Source organism: Larus michahellis, chromosome 4 (genome assembly GCF_964199755.1).
Source record: "Larus michahellis chromosome 4, bLarMic1.1, whole genome shotgun sequence".
NCBI classification, from domain to species: domain Eukaryota; kingdom Metazoa; phylum Chordata; class Aves; order Charadriiformes; family Laridae; genus Larus; species Larus michahellis.
The window spans coordinates 42,134,128-42,153,632 of NC_133899.1; the positions used below are offsets into that span (position 1 = coordinate 42,134,128).

Below are 19,505 nucleotides of genomic sequence, written 5' to 3' on the forward strand. Positions count from 1 at the left end.
CCCGGGCTCTGAGGGGGCCGGCCCCGGCCCTCGGGGCGGGCCAGGCGGCGGCGGCGGCGGCGGGGCCGAGCGCGGGAAGGCTCGAAGCGGGCGGCGGGGCTGGCGCGGTGAGCGGGCGGGAGAGTGGTGTGGCCCCGGCCCTTCCCCTCACCTCGGCCCCTTTCCCGGCGCGGCGGGGAGCGGGGGTCGGTCCTTTCCAGGGGCGGGCAGCCTGGCTTGGCCTGCCCCGGACATCGAGCTGCCTGAGGGACAGGCCCCTCACCCCCTCCGCCCCCCTCCTTAACCCGTTTTTTTCCCATTATAACCCTTTTTTTCCCCCCTTTTAACCCTTTTCCCCTCCTTTTAACACTTCTTTTCTTTCACGGTTCACCTCCACAGCCGGGCCCTGCAAGGCAGTGCAGGCACCGTGTCCCACATCGCTTAGGCCAGGCTGGCCTAAGCTGAGCCCCGGGTCCTCAGCCCCGTGGGTGGGTGGGTGTCCCAGCAGCTTCATCCCTGCCATCTGAGGCTCTTTCTGAAGCTTTTTTTCTTTTAAAAAAAATATTTTATTTCTCTCCCTTTTGTCCTCTGTAACTAAACAGGTGAGAGCAAAGATGCCTTCTGAGCAAAAGCCAATGCGGTACGGCCACACCGAGGGACACACGGATGTCTGCTTTGATGACACTGGAAGGTAACTGCCTCAGATTCCTAGAGACCGGGGTGGTCTGGGGGAGCGATGGTCTTGTTCCTCTTCATGGCTTCCTCAGGAGCTTCTGTACCAGCCACTGCATCCAGCTCTGGGGCCCCCAACATAGGAAGGACATGGACCTGTTGGAGCATGGCCAGAGGAGGCCACAAAATTGATCTGGAGCCCCTCTGCTGTGAGGACAGGCTGAAAGAGTTGGGGGTGTTCAGCCTGGAGATAAGAAGGCTCCAGGGAGACCTTAGAGCCCCTTCTAGTACTTAAAGGGGGCATACAGGAAAGATGGGGACAAATTTTTAGCAGGGCCTGTTGGGATAGGACAAGGGATAATGGTTTTACACTAAAACAGGGGAGATTTAGACTAGATAGAAGGAAGAAATTTTTTACACTGAGGGTGGTGAGACACTGGCCCAGGTTGCCGAGAGAAGTTGTGGATGTCCCATCCCTGAAAGCTTTCCAGGCCAGGTTGGACGGGGCTCTGAGCAGCCTGGTCTAGTGGAAGATGCCCCTGCCCATGGCAGAGGAGTTGGACTAGATGGCCTTTAAAGGTCCCTTCTAACCCAAACTGTTCAGTGATTCTATGATTTATGGCCAGGGTTGATCTGACAAATCCTTTGTTTTTTTTCCTGTGTTGAGAACTGGCTATATGACGTATAGTTTGATGCCCTGAATTTTGAGATTATTGACATAAACTTCAATGTAAGCCAATATATATGCATATGTATATATAGTATATGTGTGTTTATATATATAAAATCTCTACATGTACTTTTTATAAGAGTGATTTCACAGCATCTAGCAGAAATTGGTGTAGTGTGGGAGAAAATATGTTCATATATACACTAAGAAATTAAAAATATAGTTGAAGAAATCCAGTATTGGGCTTGCTATCTTTTCTTGTTATTTTTGCAGTAGTTCTTGAATGTATAAATAAAAACATAATGGCAAATATTTACTTTATATTGATTAAAAATAAATGATAAACCAGAAAACAAGTCCTCTGAAAATGAACTCAAGGGGTAAGCCTGACTTAGCATACTGACTCTGGTTCTTATTCCTTTCTTTATTTCGTTAGCCTTGGTACAAAGGGGACTGTTAAGAATTAGTCTAATAACAATCCCCTGTGACTACAAAAAAGCCTTGTTTTCCATTACAATGCAAATCTTTAAAAAAAGATGCAGATATTTCTGCTGAACACCACTGGTCCACTACTGCTGGACAGCATCAATATAGTCAATATCAACACAGTGTTGTGTTGCTGGCGAAGTACCGCCCTTACAGAACTAAGAAGAGCAACATCATAGCTTTGCAACTGGTTTTGTAACATTTTGCTGTTTCATTAGAATTGTTTTGGGACTGCAAACAACTTCAGAAAAAAAGAATGTAAGGCTTGATTATAGATTCACAATGTCTTTAATTAAAAATCGCATGCGAGCTTTTGTATGTTTGCTGTGTGACTTTAGGTTATCGTTTACTACATTCAAATTGTGAAAGTTAACTCCAGCAAACTTGAATTCCGTATTAACTATTTTTAAGGGTTCTGTAGGCCTGGAACACGTTAAGCTTGTTAAAATTCAGTCAAGTACGCATTAGCACTCTTAGTTTTGCCCTCAACTTTGCAATAAGCTGTAAGGTAAGTTTTTGAAGTCTTAAGAAGCAATTAAATGCCCAGTTCTTAGAGAAATCAGTACTAATTAAGTCCTTTGAAAAATTTGCTCTAGGTCGTGGAAAAAAAAATGGATTGGCCAGTAATATCTAAGGGTCAGTTCAGATGGGTGCAAGGCGTAGGCAGTTATCAGAGACTCAAGGTACTGTGTTATGCTACCAGAGGGATTTCCTCCCCTCCCCACATTTAGTAAGTTACTTAGACATAATAAATTTAGGTATTCACTGTATCACATAGTATGTATTGTGTTTCCTAACACGTAAGTAACATTTTCGTGTTGGGATTGAAAGTCACAGGTGGGCGTCCTTTCCGTTCCTGCATGTTAACAAATCCTGTGTCTTTCCACAGCTGTATTGTAACTTGTGGCAGTGATGGAGATGTTAGGATTTGGGAAAACCTGGATGATGATGATCCAAAGTCCATTAATGTGGGAGAAAAGGCCTATTCCTGCGCTCTAAAGGTATTGCCGTTAACAGAACTTCTCTAAGTTGTGTCATGCTGGTGTTGATAAAGATGCTGGATTTTCAGGCTCAGGGTTACTGCTTGTGTGGGTAACATTAAACACATACTGGGATAATATACAGAAAAAGGCAAGAAAAATACTGTATGTAGTGCATTTCAGTCTGATATATGTTAATTATGTAGATTCTTTGTCTTCAGATTAATGTATGGAAAAAATAAATTGAATACTGTTTAATGAGTGTCAGGTATTTAAATTTGAGCATATGAACATATTCTACCTTTATGTCAAAGTGAAAATACTAAAGCAGTATTGCAAACATAATTTTCTGAAATACACAGAAATTTCATTGATTAACTGTGCCTATAGACTTTTTGAATATTTTAACAAAATTAAGTATTTTATATATACCAAGAATACTTCTGACAATTAATTTTACCCCATACAGGATTGTAGAGGAATTATTTCTTATGCTAAACTTCTGTAATATTTTTTTCCTTCCTCTTCCTTCACATTCAGTTACACTCATTTCTGACTTTGATCTCCTTTCTGAGAAGCAAACCCAGCAGATTGAGCTAATTATGCAGTGAACTGTTTGTGCCGTTTTAGTGTTTTCTCACAATGTGAGAGAAGTTGTAAAAAGTTTCCTAGCGTAAGATGTGATCATCGAGTATTAGGAAAAAAACCCCAAGATGTTGTTTTATGTGGGCTTGTTTTAAGGTCCAAGGAATTATAATCTATATTAATCAAAAAATTACTTTCACAAACTCAGTGTCTGGTAATGCTTTAGTAATACTTTTTAATAATTAGTTGATATTTTGCTCTCAAAATTGTCGTTTAGCTCAAAGATGCCTCTGAGCTGCCATCCCCAAAGTCAGAAGAGAACAGGATTCTTGTTTGCATAAATTGTACCAATTTGTGAGAATGCTGATTACAGGCAGTACTATAGTCTGACTGACTGGCATTTTAAACATAACTGGCTCTATTTGTTTTAATGATAAGGCAGTTCCATTTTCTATATCTTGCAGGAGACATTATTTGTAAAAAATAAAGCAAGTAAGTTACCTATCTGAATTTGTATAATAGAAATTAATTCTTTTTACAATGCAATTTTATGTATTTAGCTTGAGAATTCACACAGTATTTCCTTTATGTGCAATTATTGTTATATTACATTAGGAATAGGTGGTCTAAAATGTTGTCTTTGTGGCAACTGCAGAAGAAAGGAATCCTAGAAGTCTACATCAGTTCTACAGATATCGTGTAGTTAACATTGCAGTGATAAAGGAAAATTTTAAAATTGTTTTTCAACTATTTGTGATTTTTGGAGAGGAGTATGAAAGAGGAAATAAATGAAAATTGGCATATATGTATTGTATTTTTAAAATAATAATTTGAAACCTTATTCAGAACTACTGCCTTAAGTGAAACCCCTTTCTTATACCACTTTTAACATACCTCATGTATCTATTCCTCAATACCTGTATAATCTGTTTTCATCGTTGATTTTTAGGGTATTTTGTTTTTTATTTTCTTCACGTTACTTTCCACAAACCAAGTGAGGTGACTTGAATGAGTTCTCTTAGCAAATCAGAGGCAGAGCCAGAAATTCCTAAAACTATTATTGGAGGAGGAAAAATCCTGGTTTTAATTTTTGACACCAGTAGGAATAATTCTCTGCTCTTAAGTTTATTGTAAAGTGCTTTTATTTTTGAGGGATTTTTTATTAAACAATGAGATTAAGAATGCTTTGTGACACTTCAGGAAATCTTATTTAAAAAAATTATTCTTCATTAATGAAAATGCCATGAGGAACTGATCTGAGATTTTGATGTAATCTAGGTAATAAATCTCATCTCTTACTAAGTAAGGTTATTCAGTACTGGCTGCTGCTTTGTTTATCTTCAGGATTTTTACTATAACTTTAGGCAACTTAAAAAAAAGGCGAGATGCCCCCAAAACCAAACAAAAATCTCCTAAAGGAAATAAGGCATTTCTTTATTTATGTATTTCAAAAACTTACTGCTATGTACAACTGAGGAATAGTATTGTCACTTGGAGAAGAGAGATTACTTTTCCTAGTACAGGATAATTATTCCTTTGTTTTGCACTTCTTTTTAATCTGGATTCATTTTTAGTCAACATCTGCCTTCTGTTTTCTGCAAAGAACTAAGTGATAGTTCATGAACTTCTCATCTTTCCTGGTGGCATTTAACTGAGACGTTTGGTCCAAGGGTGCCCTCTCCTGATACTGCAGCGTATTAATCTAAATAGGAGGCAAGATTCTTCTGGGTCTAAAAGCTTTCTCGCCTCTGTAAGAGGAGTAAATTTTCCATCCACTGGAAGAAGATCAGACAGTTCTCTTTGAAATTATTCATTATTTTAGTAAAGATACAGGTTGGGAAGGTCTTGATGCAGTAAATTACCATGTAGTTAGCGTAAGGAATTCTGTATATTTCAGTATTAAATGTGGCAGTGTGTTTCTACAGGACTGAGAGTAAGAGAATAATTTTTCTACTTTTTATTAGTTTGATTAAAGGGATAAAGTATTAAAGTTACTGTGCTTGTCTGTATTTTTTTTGGGAAGAAATAAAAGTTAAAGAATATTTTCCCTATTACTCTTATTGTCAGGCCTCTTTTGGAACTAGTAAAGTTAATCCACCCAAATATTGGGAACACCAGAGCAATTTTTTTGGCTTCATGGGCATAAATGTGTTTTAACTAACAAATTCTCTTGATGGATTTTGTTTTTAGAATGGAAGACTGATCACAGCAGTATCAAACAATACTGTTCAGATACATACATTTCCTGAAGGAGCCCCAGATGGCATCCTTACTCGTTTCACCACGAATGCAAACCACGTCATCTTTAATTGTGATGGTACCAAAATTGCTGCTGGATCTAGGTAAACTACATGTGATAAGGAGAAGCTTTGCTGTTGTTCAAAATCTGGCAACTTCCTCACAGGCTCATTTTTCCAAAGAGATCATTAACCCACATACCTCTGAGGGTTTTAAAGTATTGCAAAACGTCTTCTGCAGGGTGGAGGGGAAGAAAGGAATGGAAAGGACTTTAGAAAACAATGCTCTGAGAGACATTTGATCCACCAAATAATTTCAAATGGAATTGGGGTGTTGTGAAATAATTCCTTTTCTTTAGACTTGAGTGTTTTCAGCTTTCAGTCCCATAATGCATAAGCATACGTCTTTGCCCATATGGATCTCATTGCAGCACCAAGCGTTTTGTTACCGTGTGCTAAAGATAATGTCCTAACTGTTCAGGATCACGGGGATGCAGATGTATATACACGTGCAAAAGTTAGAGGGGTTCTGATTTGTGTGAGAGCTTTGAGTCATTCTCTGGCATCAGTATCATCACCGTTCTGCCAAATGATAACAGATGACAGTTGCAAGACTTGCCTGAGGGAAATTAAATGCGTAGTTTAGTTAATTTCTTAGGGCAGCATGTTTGCTTTTACATAGTGTATGCCAGTCCTGTAACAGAAATGGCAAAATAGCAAGCAGGCAATATTTTTTTTTTTTAAATTTATTTAAGGTTTAGGTGATTCTTAATTGGATTTGGCAAACTCTTTGGGCAGCTCTAGCTAACCCAGGCTGTCTTCTTGCCTTTCTTCTGGAATTTGTCCTCCACAATAGAGATGGGAGAGCGTTGCATCTGCTCCCTGGCTCCTCTAAGTGTGAATTGAACTAGAAAGCAATTTGGATGAATATGCTGGACTGTGAACTCTGGCAGCTGCGGAGCAGACACACCAGTTCCACCAAAACCAGGAGGTTGGACAACTGGGGGCAGTAACCACTCTAATCTCTAAATCTGACAGGGATCATGAGTTTGGGCTCTTTGTCAGTGCTTGTTTCTGAGGGAATAGCTCTGCCCCAGGATGTGAGTTTGATTAGAAAGATTAGGCAGGCCCCAAACTCTTTTCTGTTTCTAAAACTTTTACAAAAACCCGGTACTTCTGCAGCCTGGCCAGGGCTCTCGCATTAGGAAAAAGAGCTCCTAAGACTGTGAGGCCACCTCTCGATGAGATCTTCTGTAACATACTGAAGGAGAAGGTGACAGCCATGGAGTGAAGGAATGCAGCTAAGAATTGCGTTTAGTTGTCCATTTTGTCATGAAGTCTACAAACTTCAGTTTTATATAAGTTTCACATCCAACTGTCTGCCAAAGTTCCCATGAACTATTTGAAAAATAGTTGTGTGGCTTCTTAAATAAATCAAAAGTATCCTATTGCCTGATTGTTTTTTCTTTAAAATTGTCTTGTGTTGTTTAAGAGTGCTAGTGTAATTTTAGTTGTCTCACAACAGAGCTTATATTTTGTCTTCCTTTTATGACTGTTTGGTTAGCATTAGATGGTTGGCAGAACTGAGGTTTTGTTTCTGAATATGGTTAAAGTAATGGTTAACCCAATAGAATTAGGTCCTAAAATTAAATTTCTCTCTGAGGGTGTTGCAGTGAAGTAGGAGAGTGTGGTACTGAAAGATTGTCACAGGAGCTGTTGGGCTTAGAAATTGGCATTGATATTTTGAGTTAAACTGCAGTAATGTCTGTAATTTTGGAGGAAGGAATAAAGTTGTAAAAAAATCTGTTAATGTATCCGATACACTAGATGGTCTTAAAAATCTTGTTTAAAAAAGTCACAAAATAAACTTTTTGCTCTGTCTTTTTTTTAAAAAAACACATAACTAAATAGTTTTAGTAACTAATATCGGTTCCATTGAACAGATAGTTCTTGTTAAGTCAGCTCTCTGGTACCTAAGCAGAGGTTAGATAAACAGGTATATGGTCTGTATGTACATAATATCCTCGTTGAAGAGCAACCATACTTTATCAACTTTGACATGAACAAAAATTATTTTCTGATTAAAAAAAAAAAAGTAGTCTGTCCTTGCTCCTGTTGTAGTAAGCCTCAAGATTCTCATTTTCCCTTAGATTGTACCCTTGAGAGCCTTAACTTCCCCCAAAGATAGTTAGTGCCCAGTTTTTATTGCCGTAAATGCATAGTTTGTCATTGTTAATACCAATGTTAATACTTTTATGTCTGTGCTGTTGTGATCTACAGTGACTTTATGGTCAAAGTGGTGGAAGTGACTGATAGCAGCAAGCAGAAAACATTCCGAGGACACGACGCTCCTGTTTTAAGCCTGTCTTTTGACCCCAGGGATGTTTATCTGGTAAAAACACTTTCTTCTTTACTTTATGCTTTTAATCTTCTTTTGTCTGGGAAAGAAAATAGATACTTTTTTTAAAAAAAAAAAGGTGAATGGGCACATGAGATTATTTCATTTCATCTGACCTTACTGGTGATGGAATGTGTGACAACTTGTTGCCTCCCAGGAGAACTTTGCTTTACTATTCAATTACTGTCTGTGTTCTTCTGGAATCTGATGCTGATCTGATTTTAGAGAGAAAAAGATGGCTCACTAAAGAAATTTAATATTAATATTGAGCTGCTTTTGTGAATAAGCAGCTCACTTGAAGTGCAAGAGTTTGTAATTGCAGTAGTTTAGAGTCAAGTACAATTATCAAGATGACAGTATTAGAAAGTATTAAGTCTTAAAATGCTTTAAACAGGGAAGCTTTCTTTTTAAAACTGTATATATTATATGCCTGTAGCATTGGTAATAGGGATATTTGCAATTTTATATCATTAATTTCTCAATGTCTTTAATTATTAATTTGTTTACAAAAATCTCTTACATAGGCATCGGCGAGCTGTGATGGTTCTGTCAGAGTATGGAAAATAGCAGATCAGGTAAAAGGTCTATCTTTCAAGGTTAAGTGTTTCATAAGGAGCCCAGGATTTCACAGACAGCGAGAAGAGCTGGACTGAAATAACCCTACTGGAATAGGGTTTTCTTTTTGCAGAGGAAATCTAACTACACTTTACAGAATACTTTTATCTACTTCTGGGAGAAATTCCAAAGCCTGATTATGAAATGTTGCCTGGGTAGCTGTGGATTCTTCTTCCTGTCTGTGGAATCCCTGATTTCCTCCGTTCATCTTTCTTCACTGGCCAACATTGTGTGTTTTGTCCTCAGCACATTCTGAAATAACACTTCTGTGTACAGATAGCAATTGACATCAGATGCCTTGTTTCAGAATTTCAGCTCATTGCTGAATGGGTAAGGATTAAGGAAGGATTTTTATTCTAATAAACAACTAGGTAGGTATATTTTTGTTTATTTATTTTTATCAAGCTTCCTATGAAATAATGAATAATTTTCAGGATTGTAGACTGACTGGTGAAGGTGGAATAGTGTTTTAAGATGCTACACAGTATCTTATTTTATAAGTGATCTGGTTGGTTAGACTCATTAGGAACATGATTACTTTGACCCAAGATTGGGAAGAGGTACGGATTTCATATGGCAGGATCACTGAGATGATGGCCACGATGATAACATTTTTCTTCCATCTTGTTTCTGTTACAAGTAGTTGTATTGTGATTAAAATAGTTTCAGGTCTATATTGGCAAGGTATTTTTTCAGGGTTTTGTTCTTGGTTTTGTTTTGTTTCGTTTTTTTTTTTAAGGCAGAATGTATCATTGTGTTTGGATGAGAGATTATTTCAGTTCCAAAAATAGTATTTTAGTTTTTCTACATAGTTTTCCTTTAAGAATTTGTACTATACAGTAGATTTTCACACAGATAGAAAACTCACTTTTTTTAATATTTTGTTTTCAGACGTGCACAACAAGCTGGCCACTGCTGCAGAAATGTAATGATGTGATAAATGCTAAATCAATTTGCAGGCTTGGCTGGCAACCTGGCAGTGGGAAGGTAAGTGACATCGTTTTAGCCACATTTTAATCCTCTTTTTTTCTTTGTGAGTCCAACAGTAGAATTCAATCTGGGCAAGCCCAAATTGCAGCTCTTGGGACTAAGGAAAATATTTGTGGTAAAGTTCACTTTTGGGAAAAATAGAAACCTGGAAATGATTACTTGTTTAAGCTCCAGACTGTGTTTGGCAGTAGGCCAGCTGTCAGCCCAAAACAGTGTTAAACACTCATGTTGCGCTGAATAGGAAGGAACATTGTACCTGAGGGAAATAATCAAATTGCTCACAACAGAGCATCAAAGGAGTTAAGTCTTTCTCTACCTTAAATTTTGCCCTATTGGTAATCTTGCTCTGTAAATATTTGCTTAGTAAGTTGTTCCCTTTCTTTTCACTGGAAAAAGGAAGTTGATTCTGTTGTGAGTAAGGGTGGTGCTGCAATAGCACTATGTATGGCTCCCTAACCAAAATGGGCTGGGGGGTTCGTATAGCTGTGTAGGTGTCTCTGTAGTGTGTAACCTGGAACATCTCTGCAGCTGCTGATAATGCAGAGGGGAGAGGAGGAAGGAGCAGATAAATGCGAACCTGTATGAAATGAGGTGTGCCCTGCCATACTTAAAGTAAAGTACAGGGAATTGAGCGAAAGTTGGCCATTCAGAAGCCATAAAACAATTTTTCTATTCTTGCCTGTAGTAATAGTGTGGCAGAACCTAATAATCCTTTATTGGCATTCCAGTATACTGGATCTAAAAAGTATTTTCTGGTGTTTTCTCACAGTTCCTACCTGAATAATCTTGTTTCCCTGACTTAGCCTTTGTGTCTGTCTACCCATGTCCACTCTTGTAATTCCTGGCTGCTATGATAGCATTATGTATAACTTCCCTGTGGCAGAGAGGACGTCACCTGCAGTACAAATTGTTTCAATATCCATATTGCATAAAAACAAATACTTTTAAGTTTTAGGCTAATTCTTCACACGCACCCTCCCCCCCCCCATATTTGAAATGTAAGTAGTTTTCTTGCTTCTCTTACAAAACAAATTGTTAGAAGTCTTTCAAAAACCCAATTCCTAAAAAAATAAACAGGCAGTAACATTTATGTAGTTTTGTGAGAGGTGAAAGGAGCTATTTCAGGTATCCGCTGTTCAAATAAGGTTTATTGAGAAATTCTGACCTGATCAGAAGAGGTTTGGGGGGGGAGGGAAAAGAACATAAGCCTTGTGCTCACAGCATTGAAAACTATTTATACGTGTATGTTAGCTGTTTCATAAATAAGAACTTCTAACCTTACGGTGCAGCTGTCATTATCTTCAGTTTTCTGCCAGAAAGAAATGAAGATTAAAATAAAAATGGGCATACTTCGCTATGTTGCATGTGGAAAGCATTAAAGAACCTTGTAATTCAAGTTACTTCAGCTTTATTTACTTTCTCAGTTGGCATTGCTAGGATGCTAGAGAACCATTAAATATTGGGAATGAAGGAGCTCTTTGAATGTTCTGTTTGAAAGATAACTTGTTCTAAATTGCCTGATTCTTGTTTCCTTTGAACAGTTCCTGGCAATTCCTGTAGATAAAGTCGTTAAACTATACAAAAGAGAAACCTGGGATAGTCAGTTCAATCTATCGGATACATTCATCACACAGGTGGGTACATAAACCAGGTGCTTGTAAATCTTCCATAAATTAAATGTTATTCTGCTAGAAATTATCTTCTGGACCCCACCCTCTGGTTACAGTTGCTCATGTTTTCTAGTTTATTTCTGATCCCGTTATTTTATGTTGGAAAACAAGGCAAGAGATACTTGATGAATGTCAAACGTCTTTATGTGGCTCTGGTTCCCCTCTTTCATTTATGGTAACCCACTAGATCTCTAAGGTCTACCGGTGAATTACCAACTGTGTCTGAAGAACATCTGTTTGTTTTAAGCTTCAGAATATTAATGCTGTGTGCGCATCGGTAATATTTTTTTTTCCTATTTTTTATTTTTTCCTTAGCCCTTGAATGTTGTGGCCTGGTCTCCTTGTGGGCAGTATCTGGCAGCTGGAAGTGTGGATGGGAGTATAGTGGTGTGGAATGTGGAAACCCAGGAGTGCATAGAGAGGTATCCAGTGTTGTTCCATAAATCCCTAAGTACATGTTTTTTCTTGAAATAGAATTTTGTTATCTTTTCTGTAAAACTTATTTGTGCAAATGTAGAATTCTGCTTCTTGAGAAACCTTAATAAGATTTACAGGGCAAATCTGTAAGTTTTCTGCTCATGTCCCACTGAAAACAAGCAGCCCAGGAGACAGCGGATGAAGGCTCAGATTGAGGAATCCCATTTACCTCGCCTCGTGTATGGTCTCCTAGCTGGTGGTGGGGCAGGGAGTACATCCACAGAGAGGGACCCAAAGCATGCGGGTCAAAAGGTCTGTGTCAGATCTGGGTGATGCTGGGAGGCAGGGCCAGCACTTGGCCTAGACTTGAGCAAGAGGAGGGCTCTTCTCTTGTGCAACCCCAGTGAGGTGCACTAATACCGCAGTTCATGTGCTGAAGGGAATTCAAGGGCTGCCATATCATTTCCATGTTCTACAAGGAAGCAGCTTCCACAAGAGTGGAACTCTTGGTGGTAGGTAGAAATGTGGCGTTGTTTTGCCTTCCCCCACCATATCCAGTGTGCGTTCTCATTCATGGGATACACTGTTTTCCTTTCTGCGTAAGGAAACATTACATTCTTAGAAATAGAATAGGAAAGGGATGTGAACATGGATTTTGTGCTAATTCCATAGTCTAGTTTTCTGTGTGCAAATATCTTTTATTACTTTTTAATCTAATAGTCAATTAAGGGATAGTTTTGATGGAAACAAATTTTCCTCACAGTCCAAACCCCAAGATCATTGGCACTAAGGTGTGTTTTCTAAAAGGAGAGGGAAACACAGATAGACCAGCCAGCTATCCTCATCTGTGCGAAAAAAAAGGTCAAATTGCACTTTATCTTGGTTAGTTAAAGCATCTCTCTCTCACAAAAAAAAAAAAAAAAAGGGAAGACAAAAAAGTATGATTAAGCGTAGTAGAGAAGAGGAGAAGGGATGATTTATCTGTCTGAATATTTTGGGTAAGAAACATGATTGTTACTGTAACGCCTATGAGAAGAATTAAAGCCAGATTATGTAAATAATTAATGGGAGGATTTTTTGTGAGAATAAAGAGTGGAAAAGATAGAAGATTAACTCATCAGTTTGATGAGTTAAAGAGAAACAACTGAATATTCTTTTTATAACTGGATGGTTCTGGAATGTATGACTGCTGGGGAATTACTTCGTCTTTTCCACGTGTATCAGGAAGCTGTTGTTTTAAGAATATGATTGATTGATTTTTAAAGCTTAAGTCATTTCCTCTATAGAAACGGAAGACCTGCTCGATTTTTTTATACTAGCTGTTTATGCTAAAGGTAACCCATAAATTATTTTATTATGTGTAACATCACTGTAACATCACATTCTCATATTAGTAAATATTACCACTTTTTACAATAACTCTTGGGGAGGTTTCTGCCCTGAAAAGCTCACTAAGAATCCGTTATTTTTATATTCTTTTTAGGATGAAGCATGAGAAAAATTACACAATCTGTGGACTGGCGTGGCACCCCAAATATAGGCAAATCGCTTATACAGATACTGAGGGAAATCTGGGGCTGTTGGAAAATGTCGGTGATGGAAAGAAACCAAATGACAAGGTTTGGTTATTTCTTAAATTAACATGTTATTTCTTAAATCAACACGATAATTTAGGTTACCAAATTATATTGAATGTTCTGTATTGTGCGTTTGAAGTTCTGTCTTGTGTCTGAATTCATTCTTTGAATTCCATGTCCAAAAGAAGTTTTAAGATAATTGTTAACCTGGTTTTAGGTTGCCAGTACAGTGACAAAAGACTACAATGATCTCTTTGATGGAGAAGATGGTGACTATTTAAATGGAGATATGATTGAGCCACAGTCTTCCCCAAAGGCTGGAGCTAATGAAGATGACGGTGATGATGATGACCTTATGCGAACTTCAGGCCATCCGAGACGGGCAAATATTGATGATGATGATAACTCACTAGGTACAGAATGAACTCATTTTCCAGAGCTCTTTAGTGCTGTTACTGAGACAATCTCTTAGCATCCTACTCAGATATATTCTGACTTATTTTTCTGGAGAAATCTCGACCGTTTTAAATTTTTTACATATATTCTGTCATAATAATACGTGTAAGATGTATTTTTTTTTTTTAATATCTAGATATTGGGATGATAAAAGCTAATGCCAATCTTCTTGAAAAGGAAGATGACGATGATGATCAGACTGATGGCTTTCCAGCTTTACCACCATCATCTACACAGCAGCCTTTCTATGATGGGCCAATGCCAACCCCCAAGCAAAAGCCGTTCCAGTCTGGCTCCACTCCTGCACATCTCATGCATCGTTTCATGGTAAATCTCGCTGCTGTGTGGTTATGTAGATCTAGTTGCTTTGTTAATGTTGTCCAGTTCTTGCTGTGTTGTAATCTAATCTTTTCCAAGATTTTTGATTTTTTAATAATTCATGGTGTGAAGCTAAATGGTGGAAAGTAGTTTTGTGTTAATGCAAAGACTGCATAATGTTATGCTATGTATTTTGGTTGCTTTTGATGTAAAAATAAAACTTGGCTTTGAGACAAAAGCAAGCTATAAAGTTTGTACCTGTGCTATTGAATTCTAACAAGTCTTTTTTTTTAAATTATTTTTTAGACAGAACTTGTGGGTGGTTTTTGTGCTGTTAAGGCTCGTACATTAATCTCCCACTGTTTCTTTCTAACTGCAAGTTCTTCACACTTAATTTTGTAAGGAGAAAGATGGCTTAGCAATGAGAATGGAACTAGTTTCTGCCTAATTCAGCTGTTTTAGAAACTAGTAGTCCTGACTAAGGGACAAGTTTTGAAGACAAGTTTTCAGTATTCCTCCAGCCTCCCACCTGCTGTTTCAGATGAGAAAGTTATAGCAGGCTGCTTTAGGGCAGTATGCTTGATTTATTGGGCTTTTTTTTGGGGGGGTTCTTTTTAATAGGTATGGAATTCTGTTGGTATTATTCGCTGTTACAATGATGAGCAAGACAATGCTATAGATATAGAATTTCATGATACTTCCATACATCATGCAACACACCTGCCGAACTCTCTGAATCACACGATGGCTGACCTCTCCACTGAAGCGATTTTACTGGCCTGTGAGAGTACAGAGGAACTTGCAAGGTAAGCCATGGCCTTGCTCTGCAAAACCCGTAGTGTGGGATTACACATACCTTGTTCCAAATATTTCGTCTTTGAATTTCAACTTTTCTCCCTTTTTGAGATTTTTTTGGCTTTTGATCGTGCTTTTTATTTATGGGGCCACTTTCGATGAGGATTGTCACACCCACCCGCTTGAAGACTTCAAGGATCTTGATAGATGTGTCTTGTTTACTGAGGATTTTTTTTTTAATCCCTTTTTCAAATATATATATATATATATATACTGGAAACTTCATGTATTGCTAGCTCAAAGGAAATTGTAAACATGAACAATAGTTTTCCAGTCTGCTCAGATCAAAGATAAATCATAAGGGCTATGCTGTTTCTTTTTACACTGTTGCTAAGGAGACATGTTTGGAGATACCCAAAGAATTGTAAGTGTGAAGAACACAAGTTTATGAGAACCATAAAAAGATTTAAGCAGCTTGGCCAGCTAGACTGTTCTTGCATTTAAGAACAATAACAACAATATTTTATTGTCAGTTTCTCTGGAAATATCTTGAAGAAAGAACTTTCTTCTTACTTTCACACATACAGCATTGTGATAAGCTGAAATGCACCCTTTACCTTGAAAGTATTATTTGTATGTAGTGGTTGTCTGACTCCGAAAATTTCAATTTTTTTTCTTAATGGAAGTGGGTAATCTATCAAAAGCCACAGTGTCTGTGAATTGGTCACGGGCAGTTTTCAATTATTAAGATGGCAAAACTGAAGTTCCTAATTTTTTTCCTTTTGAAAGATATCATAATATGACAGACTTGTAATGACGGCTGATATTCAGGGATACCGAGCACTTTCAGTTCTTATTAATGTTAATTAAGCAGGACGCTTACCTGTTTCCGTCTAAAAATTCTCCCCTCTGACCTCTAAACTGTCTCTGTGTCAGGCTTTAGAGGCTCTAAATCTACAGTGCTGGAGGTTGAGCTGGCTCGTCAGCTCTTGAATAGTAAGAGTAAACACCTTTGCAAATGACCACTTGTAGTTACTAGTTCCTTTCTATGACCATCACAGATTCCAGGTCTCTGATAAACATGTAACATATTGGTCTATTTTCAGATGTTGTATTTTTCTTCATGTTGAGATATTTGACTATTGTTCTTCGTCTCCGCTTTAGCAAGCTCCACTGCATTCATTTTAGCTCCTGGGATGCAAACAAGGAGTGGACAGTAGATATGCCAAAGGACGAAGACATTGAGGCCATCTGTCTGGGTCAAGGCTGGGCTGCTTGTGCCACCAGTGCCTTGCTGGTTCGTGTGTTTACAGTTGGAGGAGTTCAGAAAGAGATCTTCAGTCTCCCAGGTCCCGTGGTCTCTATGGCAGGACATGGAGAGCAGTTGATGATTATTTATCATAGAGGTAGTTTTCTCCCTTTTGTCTTTTTTGAACTGGGGTTATGTTTTCAATCCTTGTCTGTTACTGGCTTCAAACACTGGTTAATTTGTATGTGATCACCAGAAATGTTGTTTTCTTCTTCTCTTCTTGATGATGCTTTTACTGTCACAACCCACGGATCTTTGACTTCTGACAGCAAAGCCTACATTTTGTATTGGGATGCCTAGATTAAGCTGTGGGGAAGGGGAGGATTTTATAACAGTGATAATAATAGATTAAACTTGGGTTTCAGATGTGCCAGAATGAATTACTGTAGGAAATTAAGGAAGTAGTTGTTATACATGCTTTGTACGTCCAAAATGACAAATAGTCACTGTCTGACAGTGGTATTCATGGATAACCCTGCATTAGAGTTGTCTTTTGATTCAAATCTTATATTTAGCTAAGAGACAAGATAATTCTTTTGCTTTCTAACATAGTCATTGAATGACTTCTTCCCAGGTACTGGGTTTGATGGGGACCAGTGCCTCGGAGTACAGCTGATGGAGCTAGGAAAAAAGAAAAAACAAATTTTGCATGGAGACCCTCTTTCTCTTACAAAGAAATCCTATTTGGTATGGGTTGGATTCTCCGCAGAAGGTATGAAATACCTGCATGAGTGACATTGACCAATCTCAATGCTATCAGGGGAATTTTGGAGGAGAGTTTGGCTAATTAATACCCTTTTAGCAATGGTGATCTTGGGATTTAGACTCTTTTTTTTTTCAATCTCCTCAGTGCTGAACAAACTTCTGTTTTGATATTCTTTCAGTATATTTATCAGAAATGTTTAATATGTTTCCTGTGTGAATAGAATACACTCGAATGTTATCATAACTTGTTTTCCTGATTGGTTGCCCTGCTCAGCAAAAAGAAATAAACTGCATTAGTACACTGTAATATGCACGTTCAACTATCTTGGCAAAGCACCCTCGAAAAAGTTGGTAGCTTGGGAGAACTTTTTATGATAGCTAGAAAAAATAATTGTAAAATAGCTAGTTTTCTTTGGGAATCTACCCAAGTAGAATTAATTTTATTTCTTCAGAAAATGTTTTAAATTTGAACTTGGGTCGGTTAACTAGCAGTAGTGTTGACTGTCAGAAGGTGGCGCATCTTTCTAAGGAAACTAGTTTTTCCCTGTAGGTTGTACTGTTTGGGTGGGATGTCCTATTTGAGATAATGCAAACCGTTGTTTCCCAGCTGTATCCACTAGTTCAGACTTACTCACATTGTAATCAGTTGCCTGTCAGAATAATTGTTTTTGTTTGTAACAAACAGGTACCCCGTGTTACGTGGATTCTGAGGGAATTGTGCGGATGTTGAACCGAGGACTTGGGAATACTTGGATTCCAGTGTGTAACACGAGAGAGCATTGCAAAGGAAAATTTGATCATTATTGGGTAGTTGGCATCCACGAAAATCCCCAGCAGCTCAGGTCAGATATTTCACAAGGAAATGCTTTGTTTGTCTTGGTTTTAATTTATAGAGCACTTCTTACTGTGAGACACTGGAAACAACTTTTACTAAAACAGGTGGCTAGTAAATGTGCACAGTAAATGATCTAGTTAATAAATTGACTTCTGCATGGGTGTTTCATTACTAAATGGGTTTTGAACAAATTCATTAGAGTTTTATAATGTGTAGCTGACTAATTGACTTTTTGTCTTGGCTAGCAGTCCTGTGCACTTTGATATGAAATCACATCTCTGATGCAGACACATTCATAAGACTGAATTTTGTTAGAGAAACCTACGAAAAAGTTACCGTTGCTGTTAGGAATCTTCTGCTGCTGTTGATGGGTTTTGAGGGTTTGGGTTTGTTTGGGGTTTTTGGGTGTTGGGGTCATTTTTTGTTTGGGTGTTGGCTTTTTTTGTTTGGGGTTCTTTGGGTGTTTGTGTTTTCGCTTAGCTACCTTTTCCACTTCTGTCCCTTTGAGAAGAATCCAATCCTGTAACTAATCTACATCATTAGGCATAGATAAATCAAAGCTGTCTGTTATTAGATTAATATTTAGACTGTGGCAACGAAGAATGATTTTGTATGTAAAATTGCTCAAATATTTAGCTGAGAGTTAGCCGTTACTTTATAAAATGTGCTAATGGTGATGTCTAAATAACTCTGTTTCTCTTTATTGTAACAAGCATCCTGGACCTTTAGTTACTAAGTTTTGTTTGTAGTCCTCTTTATTTGGTGATCTGTGCCCTTTTCCTACCAGGGCAGAATCCATCAGCTCACATATTTTACTGAAATTTAGCCTTTTTCACTTTGCTAGTCACGCACAATTATAGAGGTTGGTGGGAGGCTTCTTTTTTTTTTTTTTTTTTTAATTTACGTGATGTTCTTTGTAATCCTCTGTTTATTTTGTAATAAGGGAAATAATTTGCTATCACTGGTAAATGTCAGTTCGCTGTCTGTTCCTTCCTCCAAATCATTACTTAACGTTAATTGATCAAAATTAATCAAAAATGTGCAGGACGCATCATGTTGATGGAATGGTCAACTGTGAGTCTGTCATCAGGAGTTTTTTCCTTTACTCCAAGAGAGTGAGTGTTGCTCTCTGAGTTGCAAAGAACATTTTATTAAAAAACCCTAGCATATTAAAGATAAGAAGGGGGGAGGGTTGTTGCAGAAACACCATATGCCTTAATTAACGGAGATACCCAGAACACTAATGCTTCCTGTTCTTTTATTTTTTTTCTCGTGCCGGAAACAGTAGCTTATAGAACCAGACACTTTTGTCAATGCTGCATTGGTGCTGCTGGAAATACAGCTCTTCCTCAATCAACGTTTTGCTTAAGTGATTGTTACCAGAAAGTACTAATTTAAATATAATAAAACAGTAAGCCTGTGCTTTTTAGTGCATACTTATCTGTTTCACCCCTCTTTTTTTTTAATTTTTCCTTTTTTTTTTTTTCCTGTGTGTGTCTGAACACAGCACTCTCCTCATGACGTCCAAAACCCCTTATCAAAATAAATGGTAGACGTGCCTGCTCTTTTCCAGTGTTTTTGTTCAGTAGTTTCTGATTTTAATAAATTGCATTTACATTTTGTAGTAGCTGTTGAATCGTGTGTTGTGTGACATAGAGATCTGCATCTGTTATGTGCCATATTTGGAGTTTCTGGTGTGACCAAGAGCAGCATGTGCTTTGCTGGTTTTAAAATGTTTTATTGGTTGCAATGTAGAAATAACCCTTTATAATGCAATCTTACATGTTGCTATATTGAAGTCAGTAATTTAA

General features: G+C 37.9%; 1 protein-coding gene across 3 annotated transcripts in view; it reads left to right on the plus strand.

The window, feature by feature from the left end:
* Positions 1-25: 25 nt before the first annotated feature.
* The window catches only part of WDHD1 (WD repeat and HMG-box DNA binding protein 1), a 29,251-nt gene continuing 9,771 nt past the window's right edge, over positions 26-19,505 (plus strand). Inside the window, exons 1-17 of one of the 3 annotated variants that reach the window (XM_074584251.1) lie at positions 141-185; positions 379-471; positions 582-670; positions 2,697-2,808; positions 5,563-5,714; positions 7,890-8,001; positions 8,532-8,582; positions 9,514-9,609; positions 11,154-11,246; positions 11,598-11,704; positions 13,183-13,318; positions 13,494-13,689; positions 13,869-14,059; positions 14,672-14,856; positions 16,010-16,251; positions 16,729-16,866; positions 17,545-17,701. In XM_074584251.1, coding sequence (XP_074440352.1) covers positions 594-670; positions 2,697-2,808; positions 5,563-5,714; positions 7,890-8,001; positions 8,532-8,582; positions 9,514-9,609; positions 11,154-11,246; positions 11,598-11,704; positions 13,183-13,318; positions 13,494-13,689; positions 13,869-14,059; positions 14,672-14,856; positions 16,010-16,251; positions 16,729-16,866; positions 17,545-17,701 — 2,045 coding nt within the window. In that variant the 5' untranslated portion in view covers positions 141-185; positions 379-471; positions 582-593. Of the gene's footprint in view, positions 108-140; positions 186-378; positions 472-581; positions 671-2,696; positions 2,809-5,562; positions 5,715-7,889; positions 8,002-8,531; positions 8,583-9,513; positions 9,610-11,153; positions 11,247-11,597; positions 11,705-13,182; positions 13,319-13,493; positions 13,690-13,868; positions 14,060-14,671; positions 14,857-16,009; positions 16,252-16,728; positions 16,867-17,544; positions 17,702-19,505 lie in introns of those variants that run through there. The other 2 variants (XM_074584250.1, XM_074584252.1) reach the window with 2 other exon arrangements.